General features: G+C 35.7%; 2 protein-coding genes and 1 pseudogene across 2 annotated transcripts; 2 read left to right on the top strand and 1 right to left on the bottom strand.

Annotated features, from left to right (window-relative positions):
- The first annotated feature begins 2,063 nt into the window (after nt 1–2,063).
- LOC145225456 (lactadherin-like) lies at nt 2,064–4,419 on the top strand (annotated as a pseudogene).
- Nucleotides 4,420–7,762: 3,343 nt separating this feature from the next.
- On the top strand, nt 7,763–21,527 carry LOC145225463 (lactadherin-like). The gene is made up of 7 exons (XM_080092172.1): nt 7,763–7,808; nt 8,053–8,103; nt 8,166–8,207; nt 8,423–8,590; nt 8,678–8,745; nt 21,053–21,154; nt 21,390–21,527. The coding sequence occupies exons 1-7, from the start codon at nt 7,763–7,765 to the stop codon at nt 21,525–21,527; spliced, it is 615 nt and encodes a 204-aa protein (XP_079948298.1).
- Nucleotides 9,010–13,901, bottom strand: LOC145225457 (uncharacterized). Its single transcript, XM_080092166.1, has 5 exons — nt 12,672–13,901; nt 12,467–12,511; nt 12,066–12,119; nt 11,687–11,881; nt 9,010–11,532 (listed from the first exon to the last, which is right to left on the bottom strand). The coding sequence occupies exons 1-5, from the start codon at nt 12,859–12,861 to the stop codon at nt 11,495–11,497; spliced, it is 522 nt and encodes a 173-aa protein (XP_079948292.1). The 5' UTR covers nt 12,862–13,901; the 3' UTR covers nt 9,010–11,494.
- Nucleotides 21,528–23,680: the final 2,153 nt, after the last annotated feature.

The raw sequence follows: 23,680 nt of genomic DNA, 5'->3' as shown, positions 1-23,680 counted from the left end.
AAATGTTGCTTGGTTTTGTAATCGACAGTGATGTTGTGCAGACTTAGGGTAGCTTGAGATTTGTGCGATAACTTTTAGAGTAAATATTATTGTTTTGTGACAACTTTAAAACAGTACAACGTGGAGGCTGTCGCTTTATGCAGTTTGCAGTTTTGATTTTAGTTAAATTGTTTACATATGCACTCGTTGACGGTTCGGTATATGACTGTGGTAACGCTGGTTCATATGTCTTTCGAAACAAACCACATTCAAATTATATGTGCTGTTTTGGTTAACAACACCTAAGCACAAGTTTGCAGCGTTCTTTTCAACTTCCAGAAACTTTTTTTTCGCATGCGCCTCTTTGATCCCTCTGGTGAGACTCAGTTTTTGATATTACCAAATGTTTTGATAGCACTTTCTGTGGCGAATAAGACGAACACAAAGATCGACAAGGAAAATTGCGGCACAATAGCATGAGCGAACCCGCTTCTAGTATAGTAGCTACAATTAACCGCCTCTATACCATAAAACGTAAAATTTAAAAGAGGCAAACTGGCGGCGCGCAGGTTAACAAACAGTTATCTAATATTTCAAAAAGTCGAGTTTCGTGAGAGTACAAACGCTTGTGTCAGTGCCAGTCCAATTCAAAACGGCTTTGTGGCTCCCAAGTTTTTTTGATGTAAAATTGGTCCGAATGGCTCTTAAATGTATAAAGTTTGGCGACCCCTGCATTAGGGCTATACACTCAATATCACAATTGGTCAATTAATCGAATCAAGGGGTCTTTGTGTGAAAAAACGAACTTGTCTCTTATGTGTCTATATTTAAATGCCAATAACACAAATCGTGGCAAATATAGAAGACTTGTCTGATTACAAAACCATTAGGCGCAGAATTAGTCAGTAGTCACGCTCGCACTGGATTTGAACCGGTAGGACCTAATCGAGAATCATGCCATTGACTAACGCAATGTACAGTGTACTTTCTTGGTATGTCTTTTTCATCTAACATTTTTGGTGCACCCGGCTACCTCAATCGATAGAGTGTATAGTTGTGCTCGCATCTATGACATGTTGTTGCAAATGACTGGCTTGTGGTGTCTTCTGGTTTATGCTGATTCATGTGTATTGTGGCTTGCAATTTGCCTTTTTCTTAACTTTTGTTGCTGCCTTAAGAGCGCGTTTTGGTGGTGCGCGTTCTTATATCATCAGCCAAAACGTTTTTTATGTTTCTTCAAAAAATAGCAATCTGTAAAACACCGTTCATGCAACAACAAACACTTCATGCGAACAAAGAATGACCATGTTTATGTTGGCGAGCCGTAACTGAGAGCAAGTTAAAGTCCATCCACCAGGATGATCGTTCTTCAAGCAAGGATACATGCATAAAACAAATCAGGATCTGTTGATAAAATGCAAACAGAAATTGTGGTAAAAATATGTGTGATTTACAGCAGCACGTTTCTTTGTTTTGTTCAAACGTTTCATTGTTTCTAAAATCTTGTCGCCCGTTTGCGTTTTGTTAGCTTGCAGCAACCTACGGTCGGATAGCAGCTCAAATATAGTCGGCTTCTGGCAAAGAATCTTTTTTTCTGCGAAATGCTAAAAATGTTCACAATTTCTCGAAAAAATTTACATAATTAATGTGCAAACTGCCATTTCCGATAAATCTATACTTGCCTAACGCTCTTGATGTGACGTCAATATTGGGACAAAGTTTCCAAAATTCTTGACAAATTAGGGTATTTATACATGGTACAGAAGTCTCGATAGCCATTCGTTCACACGAGGTTACCAACAAGGTATGTTTTGTTTGTTGTAAACGTATTTTCCGGCCCATATTTTTTTATCCTTAATTGTCAAAGAGTTATATTGTTTCGGTTTAAAACTATTTGCTTTTAATCTCAAATCCTAATGTATTTATAAATTTTGAAACGCCTTACAGCACTTTTACTGCTTCATAGGTTAAGTATTGTTTTGTTTTAATTTGTATATTTTTTGACAAACTATTTCAAACGTAATATATGAGTTCCATTTTTTCCAGAATTGTACTTGGTGAAATTCAAACCAGCCTCTTTAAACATGTTAAAAGAAATTGCTCTTCTGCTCGCCCTCGCAGCCTTGTGCAGTAAGTACCGTATATACTCGCCGATAGGTCGCGCCACCGTATAGGTCGCACTATTAGTTTTGTGTTGAAAAAGTGTAATTTAGAGTTGACTCGCACATAAATCGCACTCAAAATCTAGGGATTTAAAAGGCCCTTTCCCTAGCTTTTTTGCATAAATAACTGGTGCAATTGGTTGTTTTTTAGCATTGAACTGCATTGCATTGAAACCGCAAAACAATGTTTTCTCAACAAATCGGGGAAATCCAACGCACGCTGAGCCGTCGCATGTGCGTGTGCGCTCATGAAACTGTCTCGCATTGGTATGTGCGTGCACGAGCGCATGCACCCGGATTCGATAGCACATGTCCACTACAATTCGCGTCTATAACTTGCACCCTTAATTTTTTATTGAAAATTAGCATAAAATTTTGCGCGTTATACTCGAATAAATACGTTATATCCGCCCGAAGCCGACTGGAAAATACGGTACTTGCAATAGCCGAAAACTTTCAATTTTGTGCCGACTTGGTCACTTATGTCGAGCGGATAGGTCGCTCCTATATATTTTTTTAAATATAAAGAAAAAAGTTGCGACCTATCCGCGAGTATATACGGTAGTTGTTCTAATTACGTATTTTTTGAAAAAAACAGGCACTCACTTAAGTAATCGTTCGTAAGCTACAATTTTATTATTTTCATACTGCTTCAGGTGGATGTGGGTGTGGATGCGGCTGTGGCGGAGGTCAATGTAAAAGTGGAGATGGCAAAAAAGGTGGGCGATAATAGTGCAACGTTTGGCGAGACAACTGTTTAATTTTGTTTTGTTTTTTTTGCAGGAGGCAACGATTTCAGCCAAATCAATATCCAGGCCAATAAAGGTAACATGAAGTCGAGAATAATATGTGTCTGCAATAAACAGAATGTGTAAAATTTAGAAAAAAACAATGCGAAACAAACAAAAACGGTATCTTGTGAACCGTAAAGTATTTAATAGTGACCGCTTGATGCTGTTTAGGTCTAACATTCAATAATAAATAGTAAACTAAAATTTTGCAAAAAACCTTCCTAATTTTGCAAAAAGATTTTACAACTATATCTTACTTTACACGTTCTAGATTGTTTGTGCAAGTTGGGACTTAGGACCCATTACATTCCCGACGGTGCTATTACGGCATCGTCTTATTATAGACCAAATTCAAATGATTACCATGCTCCCAAGTGGGGAAGACTTTATCAAGCTATGGTTCCTCGTGTTTCAGTTGGAGCGTGGGCAGCTGGAGCAAGTTAGTAAATTCATACGATAGTTTAATAGTGAATTTTCACTGACTATATGTCTAACCTTAATTGAAAAAAGTTTGCTAAATACGGATGGTCAGAATGAGACTGCTTTTTTTCAACGCGTTCATAAAAAAACAAAAAAAACAATTGTCAGCTGAAATCAGGTTTTTGGTGAACACTAGCCACGAGCTTAAATGATTCAAGAGTACTGGGTGACCTGATAGTACTGGGGTTTTTTTCACAAACGTAGTAACAACTGAATCCCCCATAGGTAAATTGGCTTAATTCTAAATATTTTTAGTAAATTAAAGCTGCAAAACCAACAGTTATTTAATACAACTTTTTAACACGAAGTCAAATTTTAAAGAATATTCTGCAATTAATAGTGTAGCGTTTCTTACAAGCGTGCCTACAATAGTATTTAGAGCATTTGCATTTAAGCTTTATTGATTTGACCAAAAATACATTTTGTGTAGGGAATATCGTTTTTGAAAGTCTTCCTATTTGCAGATAATGCTGATCAATGAATTCAAGTAGCTTTAGATGGAGCTACTACAATCACTGGCGTCGTTACTCAGGGACGAAATATCTATGACCATTGGGTGACAGAATACAAGGTCTCGTATTTGGCTGCCGATCTGACATGGAAAACTGTGAACGACAATTCAGGAACAGCAATAGTAAGAAAAAACTACCTTGATTTTCTTGTAACTAAGTATTTTGCCGGTTTTTGTTGCACAAAAAAGGCATATTCCAGCCTTTTCAACTTTCAAATTAAAAATTAGCTCAAAAAATATGCAACTTCAAGTTATTGTTAGCAGAAACTCCGTAATCTTATCTTCATTTTCGGTATTTTTTGTCAGAGGGTCTTTTTTCACAATAAATCTTATTAAGTTGGTTGTATTTTATCCACAGCTGTTCAGCGGTAACAGCGATCGAAACAGCCCGGTTACCAACATGTTCTATCTTCCTATCACTGCCCACAAACTCCGAATTCTTCCCACACAGTGGCATGGCCATATCTCACTGCGCCACGAATACTTGACCTGTTAAAATGTTTTCTGAGTTGGATTGACAAGTGAAAGACGAGACATTTAGTTTTCACCTGTGATTGATTTTCATGTCATTCACGATCATTTTATGTCGTTTTAAAAGGCAAACTGCAGTTTATTTTCTATGTATAGTTCATTCAACAATACACGCTTCATACAATAGTTTGTCACTGGTTTTTGAGAAATATATCTAAAAGTTATAATTTGTAGAAGCCTTAAAATTGTGTATGTTACTCGTAATAATAAAGCCTGAGCCATTCAATAACATAGCCTAATTGTTTGTAAGAAGGAACCACTGTCCAGCTTTCATCAGTGATTGCGCCACATAACGATCTTCGGAAGCAATTTCCTTATTAAATGTTCAATTATAACAATACAGGACATTTACACTTTAAACCGGCATCACCCAGTTGATTTCTTGGTGGATGAAACTGTAATAAACGTTTTAATATATGATATATTCAGAATACTACAACAATACTACAAACACTACAAACAAATAAAACATACAGTTAAAAACGGAGTTTATACTTTGTATACAATGCCTTGTACGGATTATTAACAACAATGACTAAAACATCTCCAACACGATATATTCTTTAAACATAAGTTCGGGTTGTCGCAGGTTTAAGTTCAAAAGTGTGGTTCCTAAGAATGTTGCTTAGTTTTGTAATCAACAGTCATGTTGTCTGCATGCAGACTTAGGGTAGCTTGAGATTTGTGCGATAATTTTGGAGTAAATATTATTGTTTTGTGACAAAACAGTACAATGTAGGGGCTTTCACTTTATGCAGTTTGCAGTTTTGATTTTAGTTAAATTGTTTACATATACACTCGTTGACGGTTCGGTATATAGCTGTGGTAACGCTGGTCCATATGTCTTTCAAAACTAATCACATTCAAATTATATGTGCTGTTTTGGTTAACAACACCTAACCACAAGTTTGCAGTGTTCTTTTCAAACTCCCAGAAACTGTTTTTTTCACAAAACTTTTGAACTCACCAAACCGTTTATATGTAGTAATTCAACTTTGTTGAACTGTTTACCGACTGTCTTTTGTTCCCATTGTTGCAAGTAAATCATACTAATTAAAGAGTCATTTTGCTATACTAAGGAATGTGCAAACAGCAACCCACTCAAATTCGTACTTCGACCCAAAGAATTTTTTAGGTAAATATCCTCATTTACTGAACGTGACTTGTGTTCCATAAACAATGCTCTAATCCAGTGGTTCTCAACCAGGGCCCATAACACAGCTCATGGGGCCCATGAGCTGTCTTATGGGGGGCGCGGGTGTAGATTCACCAGAAACACCCACTAAAAGCCATTTTCTTTTTAACTTTATTCCCTAATTTAATCGACTATGTCACATGTTATTTGTCTATATTGAGGATTTTCACGATTACGGATTCTCGTTTACTCTATTCGACTTGTTTAAAGCCGGAATTAGTACCAAATTCCAACACGAGATTGCCATTTACATTTTTAAGGGGTCCACATGTCCTAGAGGGTTACTTGAAGAGGAGGCCAATAAGCTACTTTTAGGGGGCAAAGGTCCACGAAATGTTGGGAACCACTGCTCTAATCCATCAGTATATTAGTCCAAAGTAAAAGTACTACTTAGACAAGGAACTTGTTTGTTACTTTGTGTGTAAAGGTTGTTTAAGTTCAACGTTGTCGCCTGATTTCACTAGGGCAGACCAAATGTTTTGATCGCACTTTCTGTGGCGAATATGCCGAGCACAAAGATCGACAAGGAAAATTGCAGTACAATAGCATGAGCGAACCCGCTTCTAGTAGTAGCTACAATTTACCGCCTCTATACCATCAAACGGAAAATTTGAAAGAGGCAAACTGGCGGCGCGCAGGTTAACAAACAGTTATCTAATATTTCAAAAAGTCGAATTTCGTGAGAGTACAAACGCTTGTGTCAGTGGCAGTCCAATTCAAAAGGCTTTGTGGCCCCCAAGTTTTTTTTATGTGAAATTGGTCCGAATGGGTCCGAAAAGTGATAAAGTTTGGCGACCCCTGTATTAAGGCAACACACTCAATATCAAAATCGGTCAATCAATCGAATCAAGGGGGCATTGTGCAAAAAAACGAACTTGTCTCCTATAGGTCTGTATTTGAATGTCACTGACACAAATCGTGGCAAATATGGAAGATTTGTCTGATCACAAAACCATTAAGCGCAGCATTAGTCAGTAGTCACGCTCGCACTGGATTTGAACCGGTAGGACCTAATCGAGAATCATGCCATTAGATTTTCGAACCGATTAAAACAGCAAAGTGCTTGTTGACTAACGCAATGTGGTATGTCTTTTTCATCTAACGTTTTTTGTGCACCTGGCTACCTCAATCGATAGAGTGCATAGTTGTGCTCGCACCTATGACATGTTGTTGCATCAAATTGTGGTAATAATATGTGTGATTTTACAGCAGCATGTTTCTTTGTTTTGTTCAAACGTTTTATTGTTTCTAAAATCTTATCGCCTGTTTGCGTTTTGTTTGCTTGCAACAACCTACGGTCGGATAGCAGCTCAAATATAGTCGGCTTCTGGCAAAGGATCTTTTTTTCTGCGAAATGCTAAAAATTTCCAAAATTACTCGAAAAAATTTACATAATTAATGTGCAAACTGCCATTTCCGATAAATCTATACCTGCTTAACGCTTGATGTGACGTCAATACTGGGACAAAGTTTCCAAAATTCTTGACAAATTACCCAGCTGTTAATATTCTAGTCACGATATGCAAATTTAACTGGCATGTTAATTATTGTTTCCGAAAAATGAGAAATTTTACGAAATTCTTTTCTAGCTGCAATGTACTGATAATTCACAAACCGTACGTTCTCAATACTCCCTTATAGTGTGCTACAATGCTTCGAATTGTTCGCCTCAAATGTCTATCGGTTATTTATTATTTATTGTATTTTCTACGGTTTGAAAACTGGAGTTGTAGAATTTGTGCACAGCAGGTGACAAGAAATCGAAATTGAATGAAAGGAAGAACCCTTTTAACAAGTGATTGATGTGGCCACATAATTATCTGCGTAAAGAATTTGCATGATTCATTAAACCATCCACTACCTCTCTTTTCCATTTTTGGGCACCTATTCAGACAGTAAGACTCCAATCCCGGGTATAAATACTTGCTAAAGAATCTGTCTGATCATACCTTTCGCTACATGGGAGCAAATATGTTTTTTGTAGAGGTGCAATTTATTTTTAGCCATATTGTTTGATTTGTGATTTTGATTGACTATCTCGTTGCTTTTTGTTTACGTTTCAGAATATTTTGTAACCCACATTGAATTTGAAACTATCATCTAATTCCTAAAAATGCTTAAACAAGTTTTGGTTTTGCTGGCAGTCACAGCCTTGTGCAGTAAGTACAGTTTCTGTTGAATTTGAACCATAGAATTTAACGGTGTTTTGAGTAATAAGTTACAGTTATAAACGGTATCCACTTTGAGTTAATATCCATAAGAATTTAGGAGTGCTTGTTGTTTACGTTACCGTTCAACATTGAGAGGTGAGGATAAAGCGACAATAATACAAATAAACTTGACTTTGACTTTTGGCTTTGCTATCGACTCTGAATCTCTATTTAAATAATGTACGTTTTTCAGGCGGATGTGGATGTGGAAGCCAATGTTGTGATCGGTGTGATGGACGAAAGGGTTGGTAATAAAATGGATTGATTAAAATATTTGATTCAAATGATTCTACCTTGTTTCTACAGGGGACAACGAGTTTAGCAAGATCAATATCCAGGCCAATAGAGGTAAAATATGGTTTAAAGAAAAACATTTTTCTGTAGCACACATTATGTTGTGAATAACAGAAATTAAAAAAATGCGATAACAAGCGACAACGATTGTTTTGTAAATAGTAACGTATTGAATATATTTATAAGCGAATATATTTACAACAAAATGTTTTAAGAAATAACAATATTCCAAAAAAAGTTCCAACAACGAATATATTTAACATTCATAGATTGTTTGTGCAAGTTGGGACTGAAGACCCATTACATTCCTGACAGTGCTATAACAGCATCGTCTTATTGGCATCCTGAAGGGACCGAGCTACATAGCACAAAGTGGTCAAGACTTGATCAAGCGTATATTCCCGGTGTTTCGGTCGGATCGTGGTCAGCGGCAGCAAGTCAGTAAATTCATACAAAAGTTTATTTTTTTGATTTATTTGCTTGAAACCAACTTTTGTGAAATCAAAATTGCTTCTGATGCGCAGATAATCTTTATCAATGGATTGAAGTAACCTTAGGAAAAGCTACCACGATTACTGGGGTCATTACATATGTAATGGTTCGGAACGAGATTTTTTTTTGTAACATAATTTTTGTTAGCATAGGTAACGGTTTCTAACGACCACATAATGTTACAATTTTTGTTCGGAACATATTTTTTAAAGTCAACGAAAAACCGTTAGATGGAGGTAGAGGTCTGCAAATTTTAGCATTCAAACCGCACAGCTAAATTAATTTTATGTGTTTATTAGTTCGGAATTTTGATGAAGTGAAAGTTTTCAATGGGAAAATGGGGCTTAGGGATTCAACAACAATGTTGCAAAAGAACATTGGAAACATTTAATAGTAAAATGGGGCTTAGGGCTTCAACAACAAAGTTGCAAAAAGAGCATGCAGCGATGAAAATAAATGATTAAGTACAAAAAAAGGGAAGTGAACACCGAACATTGGAAACATTCAATAGTAAAATGGGGCTTAGGGCTTCAACAACAAAGTTGCAAAAATAGCATACAGCGATGAAAATAAATGATTAATTACAAAAAAAGGGAAGTGAACACCGAACATTGGAAACATTCAATAGTAAAATGGGGCTTAGGGATTCAACAACATTGTTGCAAAAAGAACATTGGAAACATTCAATAGTAAAATTGGGCTTCGGGCTTCAACAACATTGTTGCAAAAAGAACATACAGCGATGAAAATAAATGATTAAGCACAAAAAAGGGAAGTGAACACCGAAAATTGGAATCATTCAATAGTAAAATGGGGTTGAGGGCTCCAACAACAAAGTTGCAAAAAGAACATTGGAAACATTCAATATTAAAATTGGGCTTCGGGCTTCAACAACATTGTTGCAAAAAGAACATATAGTGATGAAAATAAATGATTAAGCACAAAAAAGGGAAGTGAACACCGAAAATTGGAATCATTCAATAGTAAAATGGGGTTGAGGGCTCCAACAACATTGTTGCAAAAAGAACATTGGAAACATTCAATATTAAAATTGGGCTTCGGGCTTCAACAACATTGTTGCAAAAAGAACATACAGTGATGAAAATAAATGATTAAGCACAAAAAAAGGGAAGTGAACACCGAACATTGGAAACATTCAATAGTAAAATGGGGCTTAGGGCTTCAACAACAAAGTTGCAAAAATAGCATACAGCGATGAAAATAAATGATTAATTACAAAAAAAGGGAAGTGAACACCGAACATTGGAAACATTCAATAGTAAAATGGGGCTTAGGGATTCAACAACATTGTTGCAAAAAGAACATTGGAAACATTCAATAGTAAAATTGGGCTTCGGGCTTCAACAACATTGTTGCAAAAAGAACATACAGCGATGAAAATAAATGATTAAGCACAAAAAAAGGGAAGTGAACACCGAAAATTGGAATCATTCAATAGTAAAATGGGGTTGAGGGCTCCAACAACAAAGTTGCAAAAAGAACATTGGAAACATTCAATATTAAAATTGGGCTTCGGGCTTCAACAACATTGTTGCAAAAAGAACATACAGTGATGAAAATAAATGATTATGTACCAAAAATGGGAAGTGAACACCGAACATTGGAAACATTCAATAGTAAAATGGGGCTTAGGGCTTCAACAACATTGTTGCAAAAAGAACATACAGTGATGAAAATAAATGATTATGTACAAAAAATGGGAAGTGAACACCGAACATTGGAAACATTCAGTAGTAAAATGGGGCTTAGTGCTTCAACAACATTGTTGCAAAAAGAACATTGGAAACATTCAATAGTAAAATGGGGCTTAGGGCTTCAACAACATTGTTGCAAAAAGAACATTGGAAACATTCAATAGTAAAATGGGGCTTAGGGCTTCAACAACATTGTTGCAAAAAGAACATACAGTGATGAAAATAAATGATTATGTACAAAAAATGGGAAGTGAACACCGAACATTGGAAACATTCAGTAGTAAAATGGGGCTTAGTGCTTCAACAACATTGTTGCAAAAAGAACATTGGAAACATTCAATAGTAAAATGGGGCTTAGGGCTTCAACAACATTGTTGCAAAAAGAACATTGGAAACACTCAATATTAAAATTGGGCTTCGGGCTTCAACAACATTGTTGCAAAAAGAACATACAGCAATGAAAATAAATGATTAAGCACAAAAAAAGGGAAATGAACACCAAAAATTGGAAACATTCAATAGTAAAATGGGGCTTAGGGCTTCAACAACATTGTTGCAAAAAAAACATATAGCGATGAAAATCAATGATTATGTACAAAAAATGGGAAGTGAACACCAAACATTGGAAACATTCAATAGTAAAATGGGGCTTAGGGCTTCAACGACATTGTTGCAAAAAGAACATACAGCGATGAAAATAAATGATTATGCACAAAAAAAGGGAAGTGAACACCGAACATTGGAAACATTCAATAGTAAAATGGGGCTTAGTGCTTCAACAACATTGTTGCAAAAAGAACATACAGCGATGAAAATAAATGATTATTTACAAAAATAATGAAAATGAACACTGAACATTGGAAAGATTCACTAAGATAATAAGGTTAATGGCAATGCAAAACAGAAATGCAATGGGTTTAAGTTTCCAAAATAGCTTGGGACATGTAAAATGTATGTTTGTTTTGCAGTCAATAAATTAGGTAATTTTAAAGCTGCATCACACACTATCAACTACAGTGAGAAATATGAATAGAAAATATATGAATAGAAAAAAGTTATTTTACAGAAACAATGTAACTGCATGACATGTTATTTTAAATAATTTAGAAAAGTCTTCTCTTTTTTGATGATGCTTCAAGAATCTGAGCTGCATTTTTCTTTAGTTGGTGTATCTGGAAGTAGACAAAAAATATTAATATTTCTTGGAAAGATTGCAATTTTATATTATTTCATGTACGTTTAATGGGATGTCATTAGGCTGTTACAATTATCCTACTTGTATCTGGTATTACTAAGCTTTAAAAAGTTCAAGTCTAGTAAACTTACATAGTGACTGTTGGATTCTTTTAGCTTTGTAAAACAGCTTGTCTGCTGGCCACCTCGCTTTGCATAAACCACCTTCAGGAATTTGAGAGAAGTCTTTAAATTTCTTGTTGTCCAATGTTTTTAAGTCAGAGATTCGAAAAATTTGTAAAACTTCATTATCGTCCACAAACTGAACCATTATATACAATGATTCATCTGCAACATAATATAAATAATTGTAAATACAATTATAACTGCCATGACTTGGACTATGACAACTTCAATGCACTATGTTCAGAGGTAGTTCATGACAGCGATTGGTTGCAATCAAGTAAACTTGTCAGTTATTAAAATTACATTGACATAAATAAAATACTAAAAGCAAAAAACGCAAGCCTACCAGTGCTGAGTTTTTGATTTTCTGACGTTGTGGTTGCGATTGTTTCTCCACTTTCTGTGACACAGTAAATGAAATTAGACAAGTATAATATTAAGTTAGTGCAAAATAAGCGTAACTCTAAAAATAACGAAGTCAATATATTTGACATAACAGTCAAAATTCTTGCAGAGTTTAGTTTAAAATTTCCTTCTTATGGCAGGAAGATGCTTGAGTTGTGACTCTTATGTCAAATTTATTGGCATTGCTGCTTTTGTATAATGTAATATAAAGTTAGATTACCCCAATGGTCGTTATGGAATGACTGTATAGGTGGCAAGCACACCATGTACAACTAGATTGCTTACTTATAACATGTAAATGCCTGTCTAACATTGATTGTAGTATGTAAGTCATATACATACCAGATTCTGACGACTCCTGATCCGGTTGAGATTGAGATATATCTTCTGTACAAAACAAACAACTATTTAATATCATATTAAAACATACTTATATCATCTAGAATATAATGATGAAAAGGTTTTAACTGACCAAATTGCGAAACAGAAACTATTGAAGAAAAATCCTGTTGGGTAGTTGAAAATGAATTAGTAAATGGGTGCTTACTTGAAACCACCTCCTCCATAGCCATCCTAGCTGTTTCAACAATTTCCAAAGGATGAGACAAGTCATACACCCGATTTGCCATTTCGATTGAGTGCCCCTCGGCCCTGGCAACTGCTTTTTGAACTTCTGCTGGAGCATCTCGCATTTTGGTTGTTATTACTTTTCTGACATCAGTTGCTGAAACTGCCATTTACGTTGATAGAAACCAGTTTGAAAAGCCTATTGAATGTAGTGGCTTCCATTTCAGCACCTGCAGTAACCAATGATGGAAAAGCTTGAGATTTCTCTCCCGGCTTATGTTTCAAAAAAGCCCATGCATGGTCAGATGCAACCTTGAGGTGATCATATTCAAGTTTGGACAAAACAATGCAACCATGTCGATTTTGTTCTTTCTGCTTTTCAACTAAAATTGAAAAATTCCTTGGGCAGTTTCCTCTTTTCCTAACAGTTCATCTCGCCTCATTCCTCTAAATATTCCACCCCTGCATCCTAGTCTGCATATAACACGACAGAAAATGTCGCCCAACAAAAGCTCCAATTGTTTTTTTTTTACGTTTCCAAACTTAGTTTGACGGATCCTGTCCATTTCTTTTGTGATCTTGTTGTTGTTTTCATATTGCAAGATTGCTTTCTTTGGTGTGTCGAGATCCTTAAGCTTCTTTCTACTTTTTTCTTTTACATATTGTTTACGTTTCTCTTTCTGTTTCTTTCTGAATTTGTGGTAGATGACGCAACGGAGCGTTGGCTTTTACAGTGACAATAAGTGCTGAATCAGCAAGTTGCATATTGTTGACTCATCAATTATTGTCAAGACGTCCCATAGCTAGTTCAAAATGATTCTAAAGAATATATTCCTTTTTTTGCAACATTAGCTATAGCATTAACAAAAGTTGTAACAAAAGGTGTGTTACAAAACGATAAAATACTTTGGTTGGTAAATTATTGCTTCCATTCCAATCAAAATTACACACATCAAGGTACAATGAACATGACACAAAACAAACACGAAACAGTGATAGATTTCATCATTTTAATAGAATACATAACACATCACTAGATAACGTACACCCATATTTTGCACATGGCTTTAAATGATTTTGTTAAAAGTGATCCTTTCTGTTGTTGTTCTAATCTTTGGCAATTTCTGTAGTTCATGCTTTGATTACATCTGTCGTAGAGTACTTGTTTTTAACCAGTGCACTTGAAACTTTTTTTCATACTTCTAAAGAAGTGTATATTTGATTGTGTGCTGAGAGGAATGCAGTGTTTACAGACTATCTAGTGCTACATTAGCGAATTTTTATGTGAACAGTAATGTTATGACGTACAATATCAGCTCCAAAATTTAAGACTTAATGCAGCTGAGAAGCGCACATCGTCATCATTCGCAAGGAACGACCGTTAAAATTAAGGCGCGCTGACATACAGACAAGCACCTTTCGGTTATAAAACACGAACGGTTTGACATAAATTCAAACGGTTTTCACTGGCCAACTCCAAATTTCACTTAGATACAGCATGCAAAGTTATAGGTCATTCCAATGAGTGAATCGGAATTCAGAAGCGTACATCATCATTATTCGCAAGGAACGACCGTTAAAATTAAGGCGCGCTGACATACAGACAAGCACCTTTCGGTTATAAAACACAAACGGTTTGACATAAATTCAAACGGTTTTCACTGGCCAACTCCAAATTGCAGTCAGATGCAGCGTACAAAGTTTCAGGTCATTCCAATGAGTGAATCGGAATTCAGAAGCGTACATTCTCATTATTCGCAAGGAACGACCGTTAAAAATTAAGGCTAGCTGACATACAGACAAAGACCTTTCGGTTATAAAACACGAACGGTTTGACATAAATTCAAACGGTTTTCACTGGCCAACTCCATATTTCACTCAGATACAGCATACAAAGTTATAGGTCATTCCAATGAGTGAATCGGAATTCAGAAGCGTACATGGTCATTATTCGCAAGGAACGACCGTTAAAATTAGGCGCGCTGACATACACACAAGCAACTTTCGGTTATAAAACACGAACGGTTTGACATAAATTCAAACGGTTTTCACTGGCCAACTCCAAATTTCACTTAGATACAGCATGCAAAGTTATAGGTCATTCCAATGAGTGAATCGGAATTCAGAAGCGTACATCATCATTATTTGCAGGTCACCACCGTTAAAATTAAGGCGCGCTGACATACAGACAAGCACCTTTCGGTTATAAAACACGAACGGTTTGACATAAATTCAAACGGTTTTCACTGGCCAACTCCAAATTGCAGTCAGATACAGCATGCAAAGTTATAGGTCATTCCAATGAGTGAATCGGAATTCAGAAGCGTACATGGTCATTATTCGCAATGAACGACCGTTAAAATTGAGGCGCGCTGACATACACACAAGCAACTTTCGGTTATAAAACACGAACGGTTTGACATAAATTCAAACGATTTTCACTGGCCAACTCCAAATTTCACTTAGATACAGCATGCAAAGTTTCAGGACATTCCAATGAGTAAATCGGAAATGAGAAGCGCACATGGTCATTTTGGGCAGGTCACGACCGTTAAAAATTAAGGCGAGCTGACATACAGACAAAGACCTTTCGGTTATAAAACACGAACGGTTTGACATAAATTCAAACGGTTTTCACTGGCCAACTCCAAATTGCAGTCAGATGCAGCGTACAAAGTTTCAGGTCATTCCAATGAGTGAATCGGAATTCAGAAGCGTACATGGTCATTATTCGCAAGGAACGACCGTTAAAATTAAGGCGCGCTGACATACAGACAAGCACTTTTCGGTTATAAAACACGAACGGTTTGACATAAATTCAAACGGTTTTCACTGGCCAACTCCAAATTGCACTCAGATACAGCATGCAAAGTTATAGGTCATTCCAATGAGTGAATCGGGATTCAGAAGCGCACATGGTCATTATTCGCAAGGAACGACCGTTAAACTTAAGGCTAGCTGACATACAGACAAGCACCTTTCGGTTATAAAACACGAACGGTTTGACATAAATTCAAACGGTTTTCACTGGCCAACTACAAATTGCAGTTAGATACAGCATGCAAAGTTTCAGGACATTCCAATGAGTAAATCGGAAATGAGAAGCGCACATGGTCATTTTGGGCAGGTCACGACCGTTAAAAATTAAGGCGAGCTGACATACAGACAAGCACCTTTCGGTTATAAAACACGAACGGTTTGACATAAATTCAAACGGTTTTCACTAGTCATCTACAAATTGCAGTCAGGTGCAGCATACAAAGTTTCAGGTCATTCCAATGAGTGAATCGGAATTCAGAAGCGTACATGCTAGATATTCGCAAGGAACGACCGTTAAAATTAAGGCGCGCTGACATACAGACAAGCACCTTTCGGTTATAAAACACGAACGGTTTGACATAAATTCAAACGGTTTTCACTGGCCAACTCCAAATTGCACTCAGATACAGCATGCAGAGTTATAGGTCATTCCAATGAGTGAATCGGAATTTAGAAGCGTACATGGTCATTATTCGCAAGGAACGACCGTTAAAATTAGGCGCGCTGACATACAGACAAACACCTTTCGGTTATAAAACACGAACGGTTTGACATAAATTCAAACGGTTTTCACTGGCCAACTACAAATTGCAGTTAGATACAGCATGCAAAGTTTCAGGTCATTCCAATGAGTAAATCGGAAATAAGCAGCGTACATGGTCATTTTGGGCAGGTCACGACCGTTAAAATTAAGGCGCGCTGACATACAGACAAACACCTTTCGATTATAAAACACGAACGGTTTGACATAAATTCAAACGGTTTTCACTGGCCAACTCCAAATTGCAGTCAGATACAGCAGGCTTGTCAAACTCGCGGCCCGTCGGCCGCATGCGGCTCACGAACAGTCAATAACAATTGTAGTATTTTTTTAGATTTTTCTGATAAAACTAAATTTTTCTTACTTTTCAAAGCTATTATTTAAACAGACATTTAGCGAAATTTAATTTGTAAATACAAATTCTTATGTTATGAATAGAAACGATAGTAATTAAACCTTTCCTCATACTTTCAGTCAAGGCTGTACAATCTGCGGCCGTACGACCACATTAAAATATATGTACTGGCGGCCGTGATGTAATTAAAACTCCTTTGCCAAAACTTTTGATTTTCAAACTGCCCGAAACAGATGTTGTGTTACTGAAGAGTATTACAAGCCTAGCAGTCATATGCGTCAATCTTTTTGTAGGCCTATTGTGTGCAAACAATGCGATAAAACAGGTAGTAAAAGCATCACAATATAGATTATGACGTAATAAACATTAAAACTGATCTTTATTGTGCAACTCAATCTGTTCATCATGTTGTAAATTAATGTGATAATAAATCCGGGCCCCCCCCTTTTTAAAAAGTTTTGCGTAAATTAAATAGGCCCAAATCGTTTCCGTTTACCGCTGATAACAGGGAGTCGTTATCTCAAAGCCCTGAGCCTTCAATCTCTTGTATTCGCTTGTTATCTAATCGCCAATTATGACGTAACAAGGGTTTAATAAGGAGTTTTATGCGCTAACAATCGGAAAGTTACGTTCCGACTGGAACGCTGGTTGCAATTTCTTGGTTGGTGTTAACTGCACTTAATGCAACATATCAAACTGTTTTTGCATTTGTATTGTTTCGACCTGCCAAACACGTAATAGTTTTGTCCCAAACATTAGATCGATGTTAATCGAGTTATGTTATTAGGGTACACGGAATTTGTGACTGCCACAATTTATGCCTTCTACAGTAACCAACTTTAGTGCATTCGTGACATTGCGCAACTTTAGCATTATCGCTTTAGAAAGGCGTTCAGTCCTTGAGAATCTGTTCCCCCTTTTTAAGCAACGATTTTGATCACCTGACGCTTATCGCTTATCTTGCAGCTGCAGTTTTGCTGATTAAGCTAGATACCAGCGGCAAAACCAGGAAAATACAAAGCTGTCGCGAAAATTATTTGTTCTTTCTGTCAATTGGAGTTAGTGGCAGTTTAGCATGTGAATTACGTATTCAGTATCGTGCGGTCTAGCGTGTTTGCAAACACTTTTCGTAACAAAACTCTGTTCCAACTAGTACTTTTCGTAACAATTTTTTTCCAGCTAACACTTTTCCGAAACAAACTTTTCTTACGGCTAAAGCTTTTTGCGAGCTAAATTTATTCAAAACCGATGATTTTTGCAACTTAAAGGATGGTTGAAGCTAACAGTTCATGTAACAAATTTTCTTACAACTATCACTTTTCGTAACAAAATTTTGTTTCATCTAACACTTTTCGTAACAAAATTTTGTTCCAACTAACATTTTTTGTAACAAAATTTTGTTCCAACTAACACTTTTCGCAACAAAATTTTGTTCCAACTAACTATTTTTTTGTAACAAAATTTTGTTCCATCTAACAGTTTTCGTAGCAAAATTTTGTTACAGCTAACACTTTTCGCAACAAAATTTTGTTCCAACTAACATTTTTTGTAACAAAATTTTGTTCCAACTAACACTTTTCGCAACAAAATTTTGTTCCAACTAACTATTTTTTTGTAACAAAATTTTGTTCCAGCCAACACTATTCGTAACAAAATTTTGTTCCAACTAACACTTTTCCGTAACAAATTTTCTTAGAGCTTTAGCTTTTTGCGAGCTAAATTTATTGAAAACCGATGATTTTCGCAACTTAAAGTATGTTTCAAACTAACACTTTTCGCAACAAAATTTTGTTACAGCTAACACTTTTCGTAACAATTTTGTTCCAACTAACACTTTTCCGTAACAAATTTCCTTAGAGCTTTAGCTTTTTGGGAGCTAAATGTATTGAAAACCGGTGATTTTCGCAACTTAAAGTATGTTTCAAACTAACACTTTTCGTAACAAAAATTTGTTCCAACTAACACTTTTCGTAACAATTTTGTTCCAACTAACACTTTTCCGCAAAACAAATTTCCTTAGAGCTTTAGCTTTTTGGGAGCTAAATGTATTGAAAACCGGTGATTTTCGCAACTTAAAGTATGTTTCAAACTAACACTTTTCGTAACAAAAATTTGTTCCAACTAACACTTTTCGTAACAATTTTGGTCCAACTAACACTTTTCCGTAACAAATTTCCTTAGAGCTTTAGCTTTTTGGGAGCTAAATGTATTGAAAACCGGTGATTTTCGCAACTTAAAGTATGTTTCAAACTAACACTTTCCGTAACAAATTTCCTTAGAGCTTTAGCTTTTTGGGAGCTAAATTGATTGAAAACCGATGATTTTCGCAACTTAAAGTATGTTTCAAACTAACACTTTCCGTAACAAATTTCCTTAGAGCTTTAGCTTTTTGGGAGCTAAATTGATTGAAAACCGATGATTTTCGCAACTTAAAGTATGTTTCAAACTAACACTTTTCGTAACAAAATTTTGTTCCTGCTAACACTTTTCGTAACAAAATTTTGTTCCAGCCAACACTTTTCGTAACAAAATTTTGTTCCAACTAACACTTTTCGTAACAAAATTTTGTTCCAGCCAACACTTTTCGTAACAAAATTTTGTTCCAACTAACACTTTCGTAACAAAATTTTGTTCCAGCCAACACTTTTCGTAACAAAATTTTGTTACAGCTAACACTTTCCGTAACAAATTTCCTTAGAGCTTTAGCTTTTTGGGAGCTAAATTGATTGAAAACCGATGATTTTCGCAACTTAAAGTATGTTTCAAACTAACACTTTTCGTAACAAAATTTTGTTCCAGCTAACACTTTTCGCAACAAAATTTTGTTCCAGCCAACACTTTTCGTAACAAAATTTTGTTCCAACTAACACTTTTCGTAACAAAATTTTGTTCCAGCCAACACTTTTCGTAACAAAATTTTGTTCCAACTAACACTTTTCGTAACAAAATTTTGTTACAGCTAACACTTTTCGTAACAAAATTTTGTTCCAGCTAACACTTTTCGCAACAAAATTTTGTTCCAGCTAACACTTTTCGTAACAAAATTTTGTTCCAACTAACACTTTTTGTAACAAAATTTTGTTTAAGCTAACATTTTTTGTAACAAAATTTTGTTCCAACTAACAATTTTTGTAACAAAATTTTGTTCCAACTAACACTTTTCGCAACAAAATTTTGTTCCAACTAACTATGTTTTTGTAACAAAATTTTGTTCCGGCTAACACTTGTTGCCTCAAAATTTTGTTCCATCTAACACTTTTCCGTAACAAATTTTCTTAGAGCTTTAGCGTTTTGCGAGCTAAATTTATTGAAAACCGGTGATTTTCGCAACTTAAAGTATGTTTCAAACTAACACTTTTCGTAACAAAATTTTGTTACAGCTAACACTTTTCGTAACAAAATTTTGTTACAGCTAACACTTTTCCGTAACAAATTTTCTTAGAGCTTTTGCTTTTTGGGAACTAAATTTGTTTAAAACCGATGATTTTGAAACTTAAAGTATGTTTCCAGCTAATACTTTCCGCTACAAAATTTTGTTCCAGCTAACACTTTTCATAACAATTTTGTTCTATCTAACACTTTTCCGTAACAAAATTTTCTTACGGCTAAAGCTTTTTGCGAGCTAAATTTATTAAAACCGATGATTTTCGCAACTTAAAGTATGTTTCAAACTAACCCTTTTTGTAACAAAATTTTGTTCCAACTAACACTTTTCGTAACAAAATTTTGTTCCATCTAACACTTTTCCGTAACAAAACTTTGTTCCAATTAACACTTTTCCGTAACAAAATTTTCTTGCAGCTATAGCTTTTTGGGAGCTAAATTTGTTTAAAACCGATGATTTTGAAACTTAAAGTATGTTTCCAGCTAACACTTTTCGCAACAAAATTTTGTTACAACTATCACTTTTCCGTGACCAAATTTTCTGCTAACAAATACCTTTTCTAACACATTTTAGTTCCAGCTAACACTTTTCCGTAACAAAATTTTGTTCCACCAAATAGTTTTGTAACGTAATTTCTTCCAATTAACAATTTTGTATCAAAATTTTGTGACAGCTAACACTTTTGGGAACGAAATTCAATTTTTATGGTTTCACCATGTATGTGCAGATTTAAAACACAAAATGTTTAAAATATGCTTAAAAATTCTCTTTGTCGCCACCTAATGAACTAATATACGGTAAAAAAAAATAAAAAAATACGGTAACAAAATTTTTTGTTACACCCAATTTAACGATGTTTTTCTGTTCAAAAATTTTCGTTACGACATACCAGAAATTTTTGTAACTTGGAACAAAATTCGGAACAAAATTTTCGTTCCGAAACGAAATTGTTCAATTTGGAACGAAATTTTGTTACTCGGAACGGTTTCGCTAACGGTATTTCCGAGTTAATGGAAAATTGCATTATGCCCCATTACCCAGGGACGGGACAGTCTTGATCAGTGGGTAACAGAATACAAGGTCTCGTATTTGGCTGCCGATCTGACATGGAAAACTGTGAACGACAATTCAGGAACAGCAATAGTAAGAAAAAACTACGTTGATTTTCTTGTAACTAAGTATTTTGCCGGTTTTTGTTGCACAAAAAAGGCATATTCCAGCCTTTTCAACTTTCAAATTAAAAATTAGCTCAAAAAATATGCAACTTCAAGTTATTGTTAGCAGAAACTCCGTAATCTTATCTTCATTTTCGGTATTTTTTGTCAGAGGGTCTTTTTTCACAATAAATCTTATTAAGTTGGTTGTATTTTATCCACAGCTGTTCAGCGGTAACAGCGATCGAAACAGCCCGGTTACCAACATGTTCTATCTTCCTATCACTGCCCACAAACTCCGAATTCTTCCCACACAGTGGCATGGCCATATCTCACTGCGCCACGAATACTTGACCTGTTAAAATGTTTTCTGAGTTGGATTGACAAGTGAAAGACGAGACATTTAGTTTTCACCTGTGATTGATTTTCATGTCATTCACGATCATTTTATGTCGTTTTAAAAGGCAAACTGCAGTTTATTTTCTATGTATAGTTCATTCAACAATACACGCTTCATACAATAGTTTGTCACTGGTTTTTGAGAAATATATCTAAAAGTTATAATTTGTAGAAGCCTTAAAATTGTGTATGTTACTCGTAATAATAAAGCCTGAGCCATTCAATAACATAGCCTAATTGTTTGTAAGAAGGAACCACTGTCCAGCTTTCATCAGTGATTACGCCACATAACGATCTTCGGAAGCAATTTTCGTTATTAAATGTTCAATTATAACAATACAGGACATTTACACTTTAAACCGGCATCACCCAGTTGATTTCTTGGTGGATGAAACTGTAATAAACGTTTTAATATATGATATATTCAGAATACTACAACAATACTACAAACACTACAAACAAATAAAACATACAGTTAAAAACGGAGTTTATACTTTGTATACAATGCCTTGTACGGATTATTAACAACAATGACTAAAACATCTCCAACACGATATATTCTTTAAACATAAGTTCGGGTTGTCGCAGGTTTAAGTTCAAAAGTGTGGTTCCTAAGAATGTTGCTTAGTTTTGTAATCAACAGTCATGTTGTCTGCATGCAGACTTAGGGTAGCTTGAGATTTGTGCGATAATTTTTAGATTAAATATTATTGTTTTGTGACAAAACAGTACAATGTAGGGGCTTTCACTTTATGCAGTTTGCAGTTTTGATTTTAGTTAAATTGTTTACATATACACTCGTTGACGGTTCGGTATATAGCTGTGGTAACGCTGGTCCATATGTCTTTCAAAACTAATCACATTCAAATTATATGTGCTGTTTTGGTTAACAACACCTAACCACAAGTTTGCAGTGTTCTTTTCAAACTTCCAGAAACTGTTTTTTTCACAAAACTTTCGAACTCACCAAACCGTTTATATGTAGTAATTCAACTTTGTTGAACTGTTTACCGACTGTCTTTTGTTCCCATTGTTGCAAGTAAATCATACTAATTAAAGAGTCATTTTGCTATACTAAGGAATGTGCAAACAGCAACCCACTCAAATTTGTACTTCGACCCAAAGAATTTTTTAGGTAAATATCCTCATTTACTGAACGTGACTTGTGTTCCATAAACAATGCTCTAATCCAGTGGTTCTCAACCAGGGCCCATAACACAGCTCATGGGGCCCATGAGCTGTCTTATGGGGGGCGCGGGTGTAGATTCACCAGAAACACCCACTAAAAGCCATTTTCTTTTTAACTTTATTCCCTAATTTATTCGACTATGTCACATGTTATTTGTCTATATTGAGGATTTTCACGATTACGGATTCTCGTTTACTCTATTCGACTTGTTTAAAGCCGGAATTAGTACCAAATTCCAACACGAGATTGCCATTTACATTTTTAAGGGGTCCACATGTCCTAGAGGGTTACTTGAAGAGGAGGCCAATAAGCTACTTTTAGGGGGCAAAGGTCCACGAAATGTTGGGAACCACTGCTCTAATCCATCAGTATATTAGTCCAAAGTAAAAGTACTACTTAGACAAGGAACTTGTTTGTTACTTTGTGTGTAAAGGTTGTTTAAGTTCAACGTTGTCGCCTTATTTCACTAGGGCAGACCAAATGTTTTGATCGCACTTTCTGTGGCGAATATGCCGAGCACAAAGATCGACAAGGAAATTTGCAGTACAATAGCATGAGCGAACCCGCTTCTAGTAGTAGCTACAATTTACCGCCTCTATACCATCAAACGGAAAATTTGAAAGAGGCAAACTGGCGGCGCGCAGGTTAACAAACAGTTATCTAATATTTCAAAAAGTCGAATTTCGTGAGAGTACAAACGCTTGTGTCAGTGGCAGTCCAATTCAAAAGGCTTTGTGGCCCCCAAGTTTTTTATATGTGAAATTGGTCCGAATGGGTCCGAAAAGTGATAAAGTTTGGCGACCCCTGTATTAAGGCAACACACTCAATATCAAAATCGGTCAATCAATCGAATCAAGGGGGCATTGTGCAAAAAAACGAACTTGTCTCCTATAGGTCTGTATTTGAATGTCACTGACACAAATCGTG

The sequence above is a fragment of the Phallusia mammillata genome, chromosome 4, assembly GCF_965637545.1.
Source record: "Phallusia mammillata chromosome 4, kaPhaMamm4.hap1.1, whole genome shotgun sequence".
Lineage (NCBI taxonomy): Eukaryota > Metazoa > Chordata > Ascidiacea > Phlebobranchia > Ascidiidae > Phallusia > Phallusia mammillata.
The sequence above is the reverse complement of the archived record's forward strand: the minus strand, read 5'-3'. Positions and strand labels throughout refer to the sequence as shown.

What these genes read in the sequence shown, in the direction of transcription:
- LOC145225463 (XM_080092172.1), top strand. Translation starts at nt 7,763, where the DNA reads ATGCTTAAACAAGTTTTGGTTTTGCTGGCAGTCACAGCCTTGTGCA. An exon ending in GGCAGTCACAGCCTTGTGCA is followed by an intron (nt 7,809 to 8,052) that starts GTAAGTACAGTT and finishes TACGTTTTTCAG; the next exon opens with GCGGATGTGGATGTGGAAGC. An exon ending in TTACTGGGGTCATTACATAT is followed by an intron (nt 8,746 to 21,052) that starts GTAATGGTTCGG and finishes CCCATTACCCAG; the next exon opens with GGACGGGACAGTCTTGATCA.
- LOC145225457 (XM_080092166.1), bottom strand. Translation starts at nt 12,861, where the DNA reads ATGGCAGTTTCAGCAACTGATGTCAGAAAAGTAATAACAACCAAAATG. An exon ending in TCAGGAGTCGTCAGAATCTG is followed by an intron (nt 12,120 to 12,466) that starts GTATGTATATGA and finishes ACTGTGTCACAG; the next exon opens with AAAGTGGAGAAACAATCGCA. An exon ending in AAATCAAAAACTCAGCACTG is followed by an intron (nt 11,882 to 12,065) that starts GTAGGCTTGCGT and finishes ATTATGTTGCAG; the next exon opens with ATGAATCATTGTATATAATG.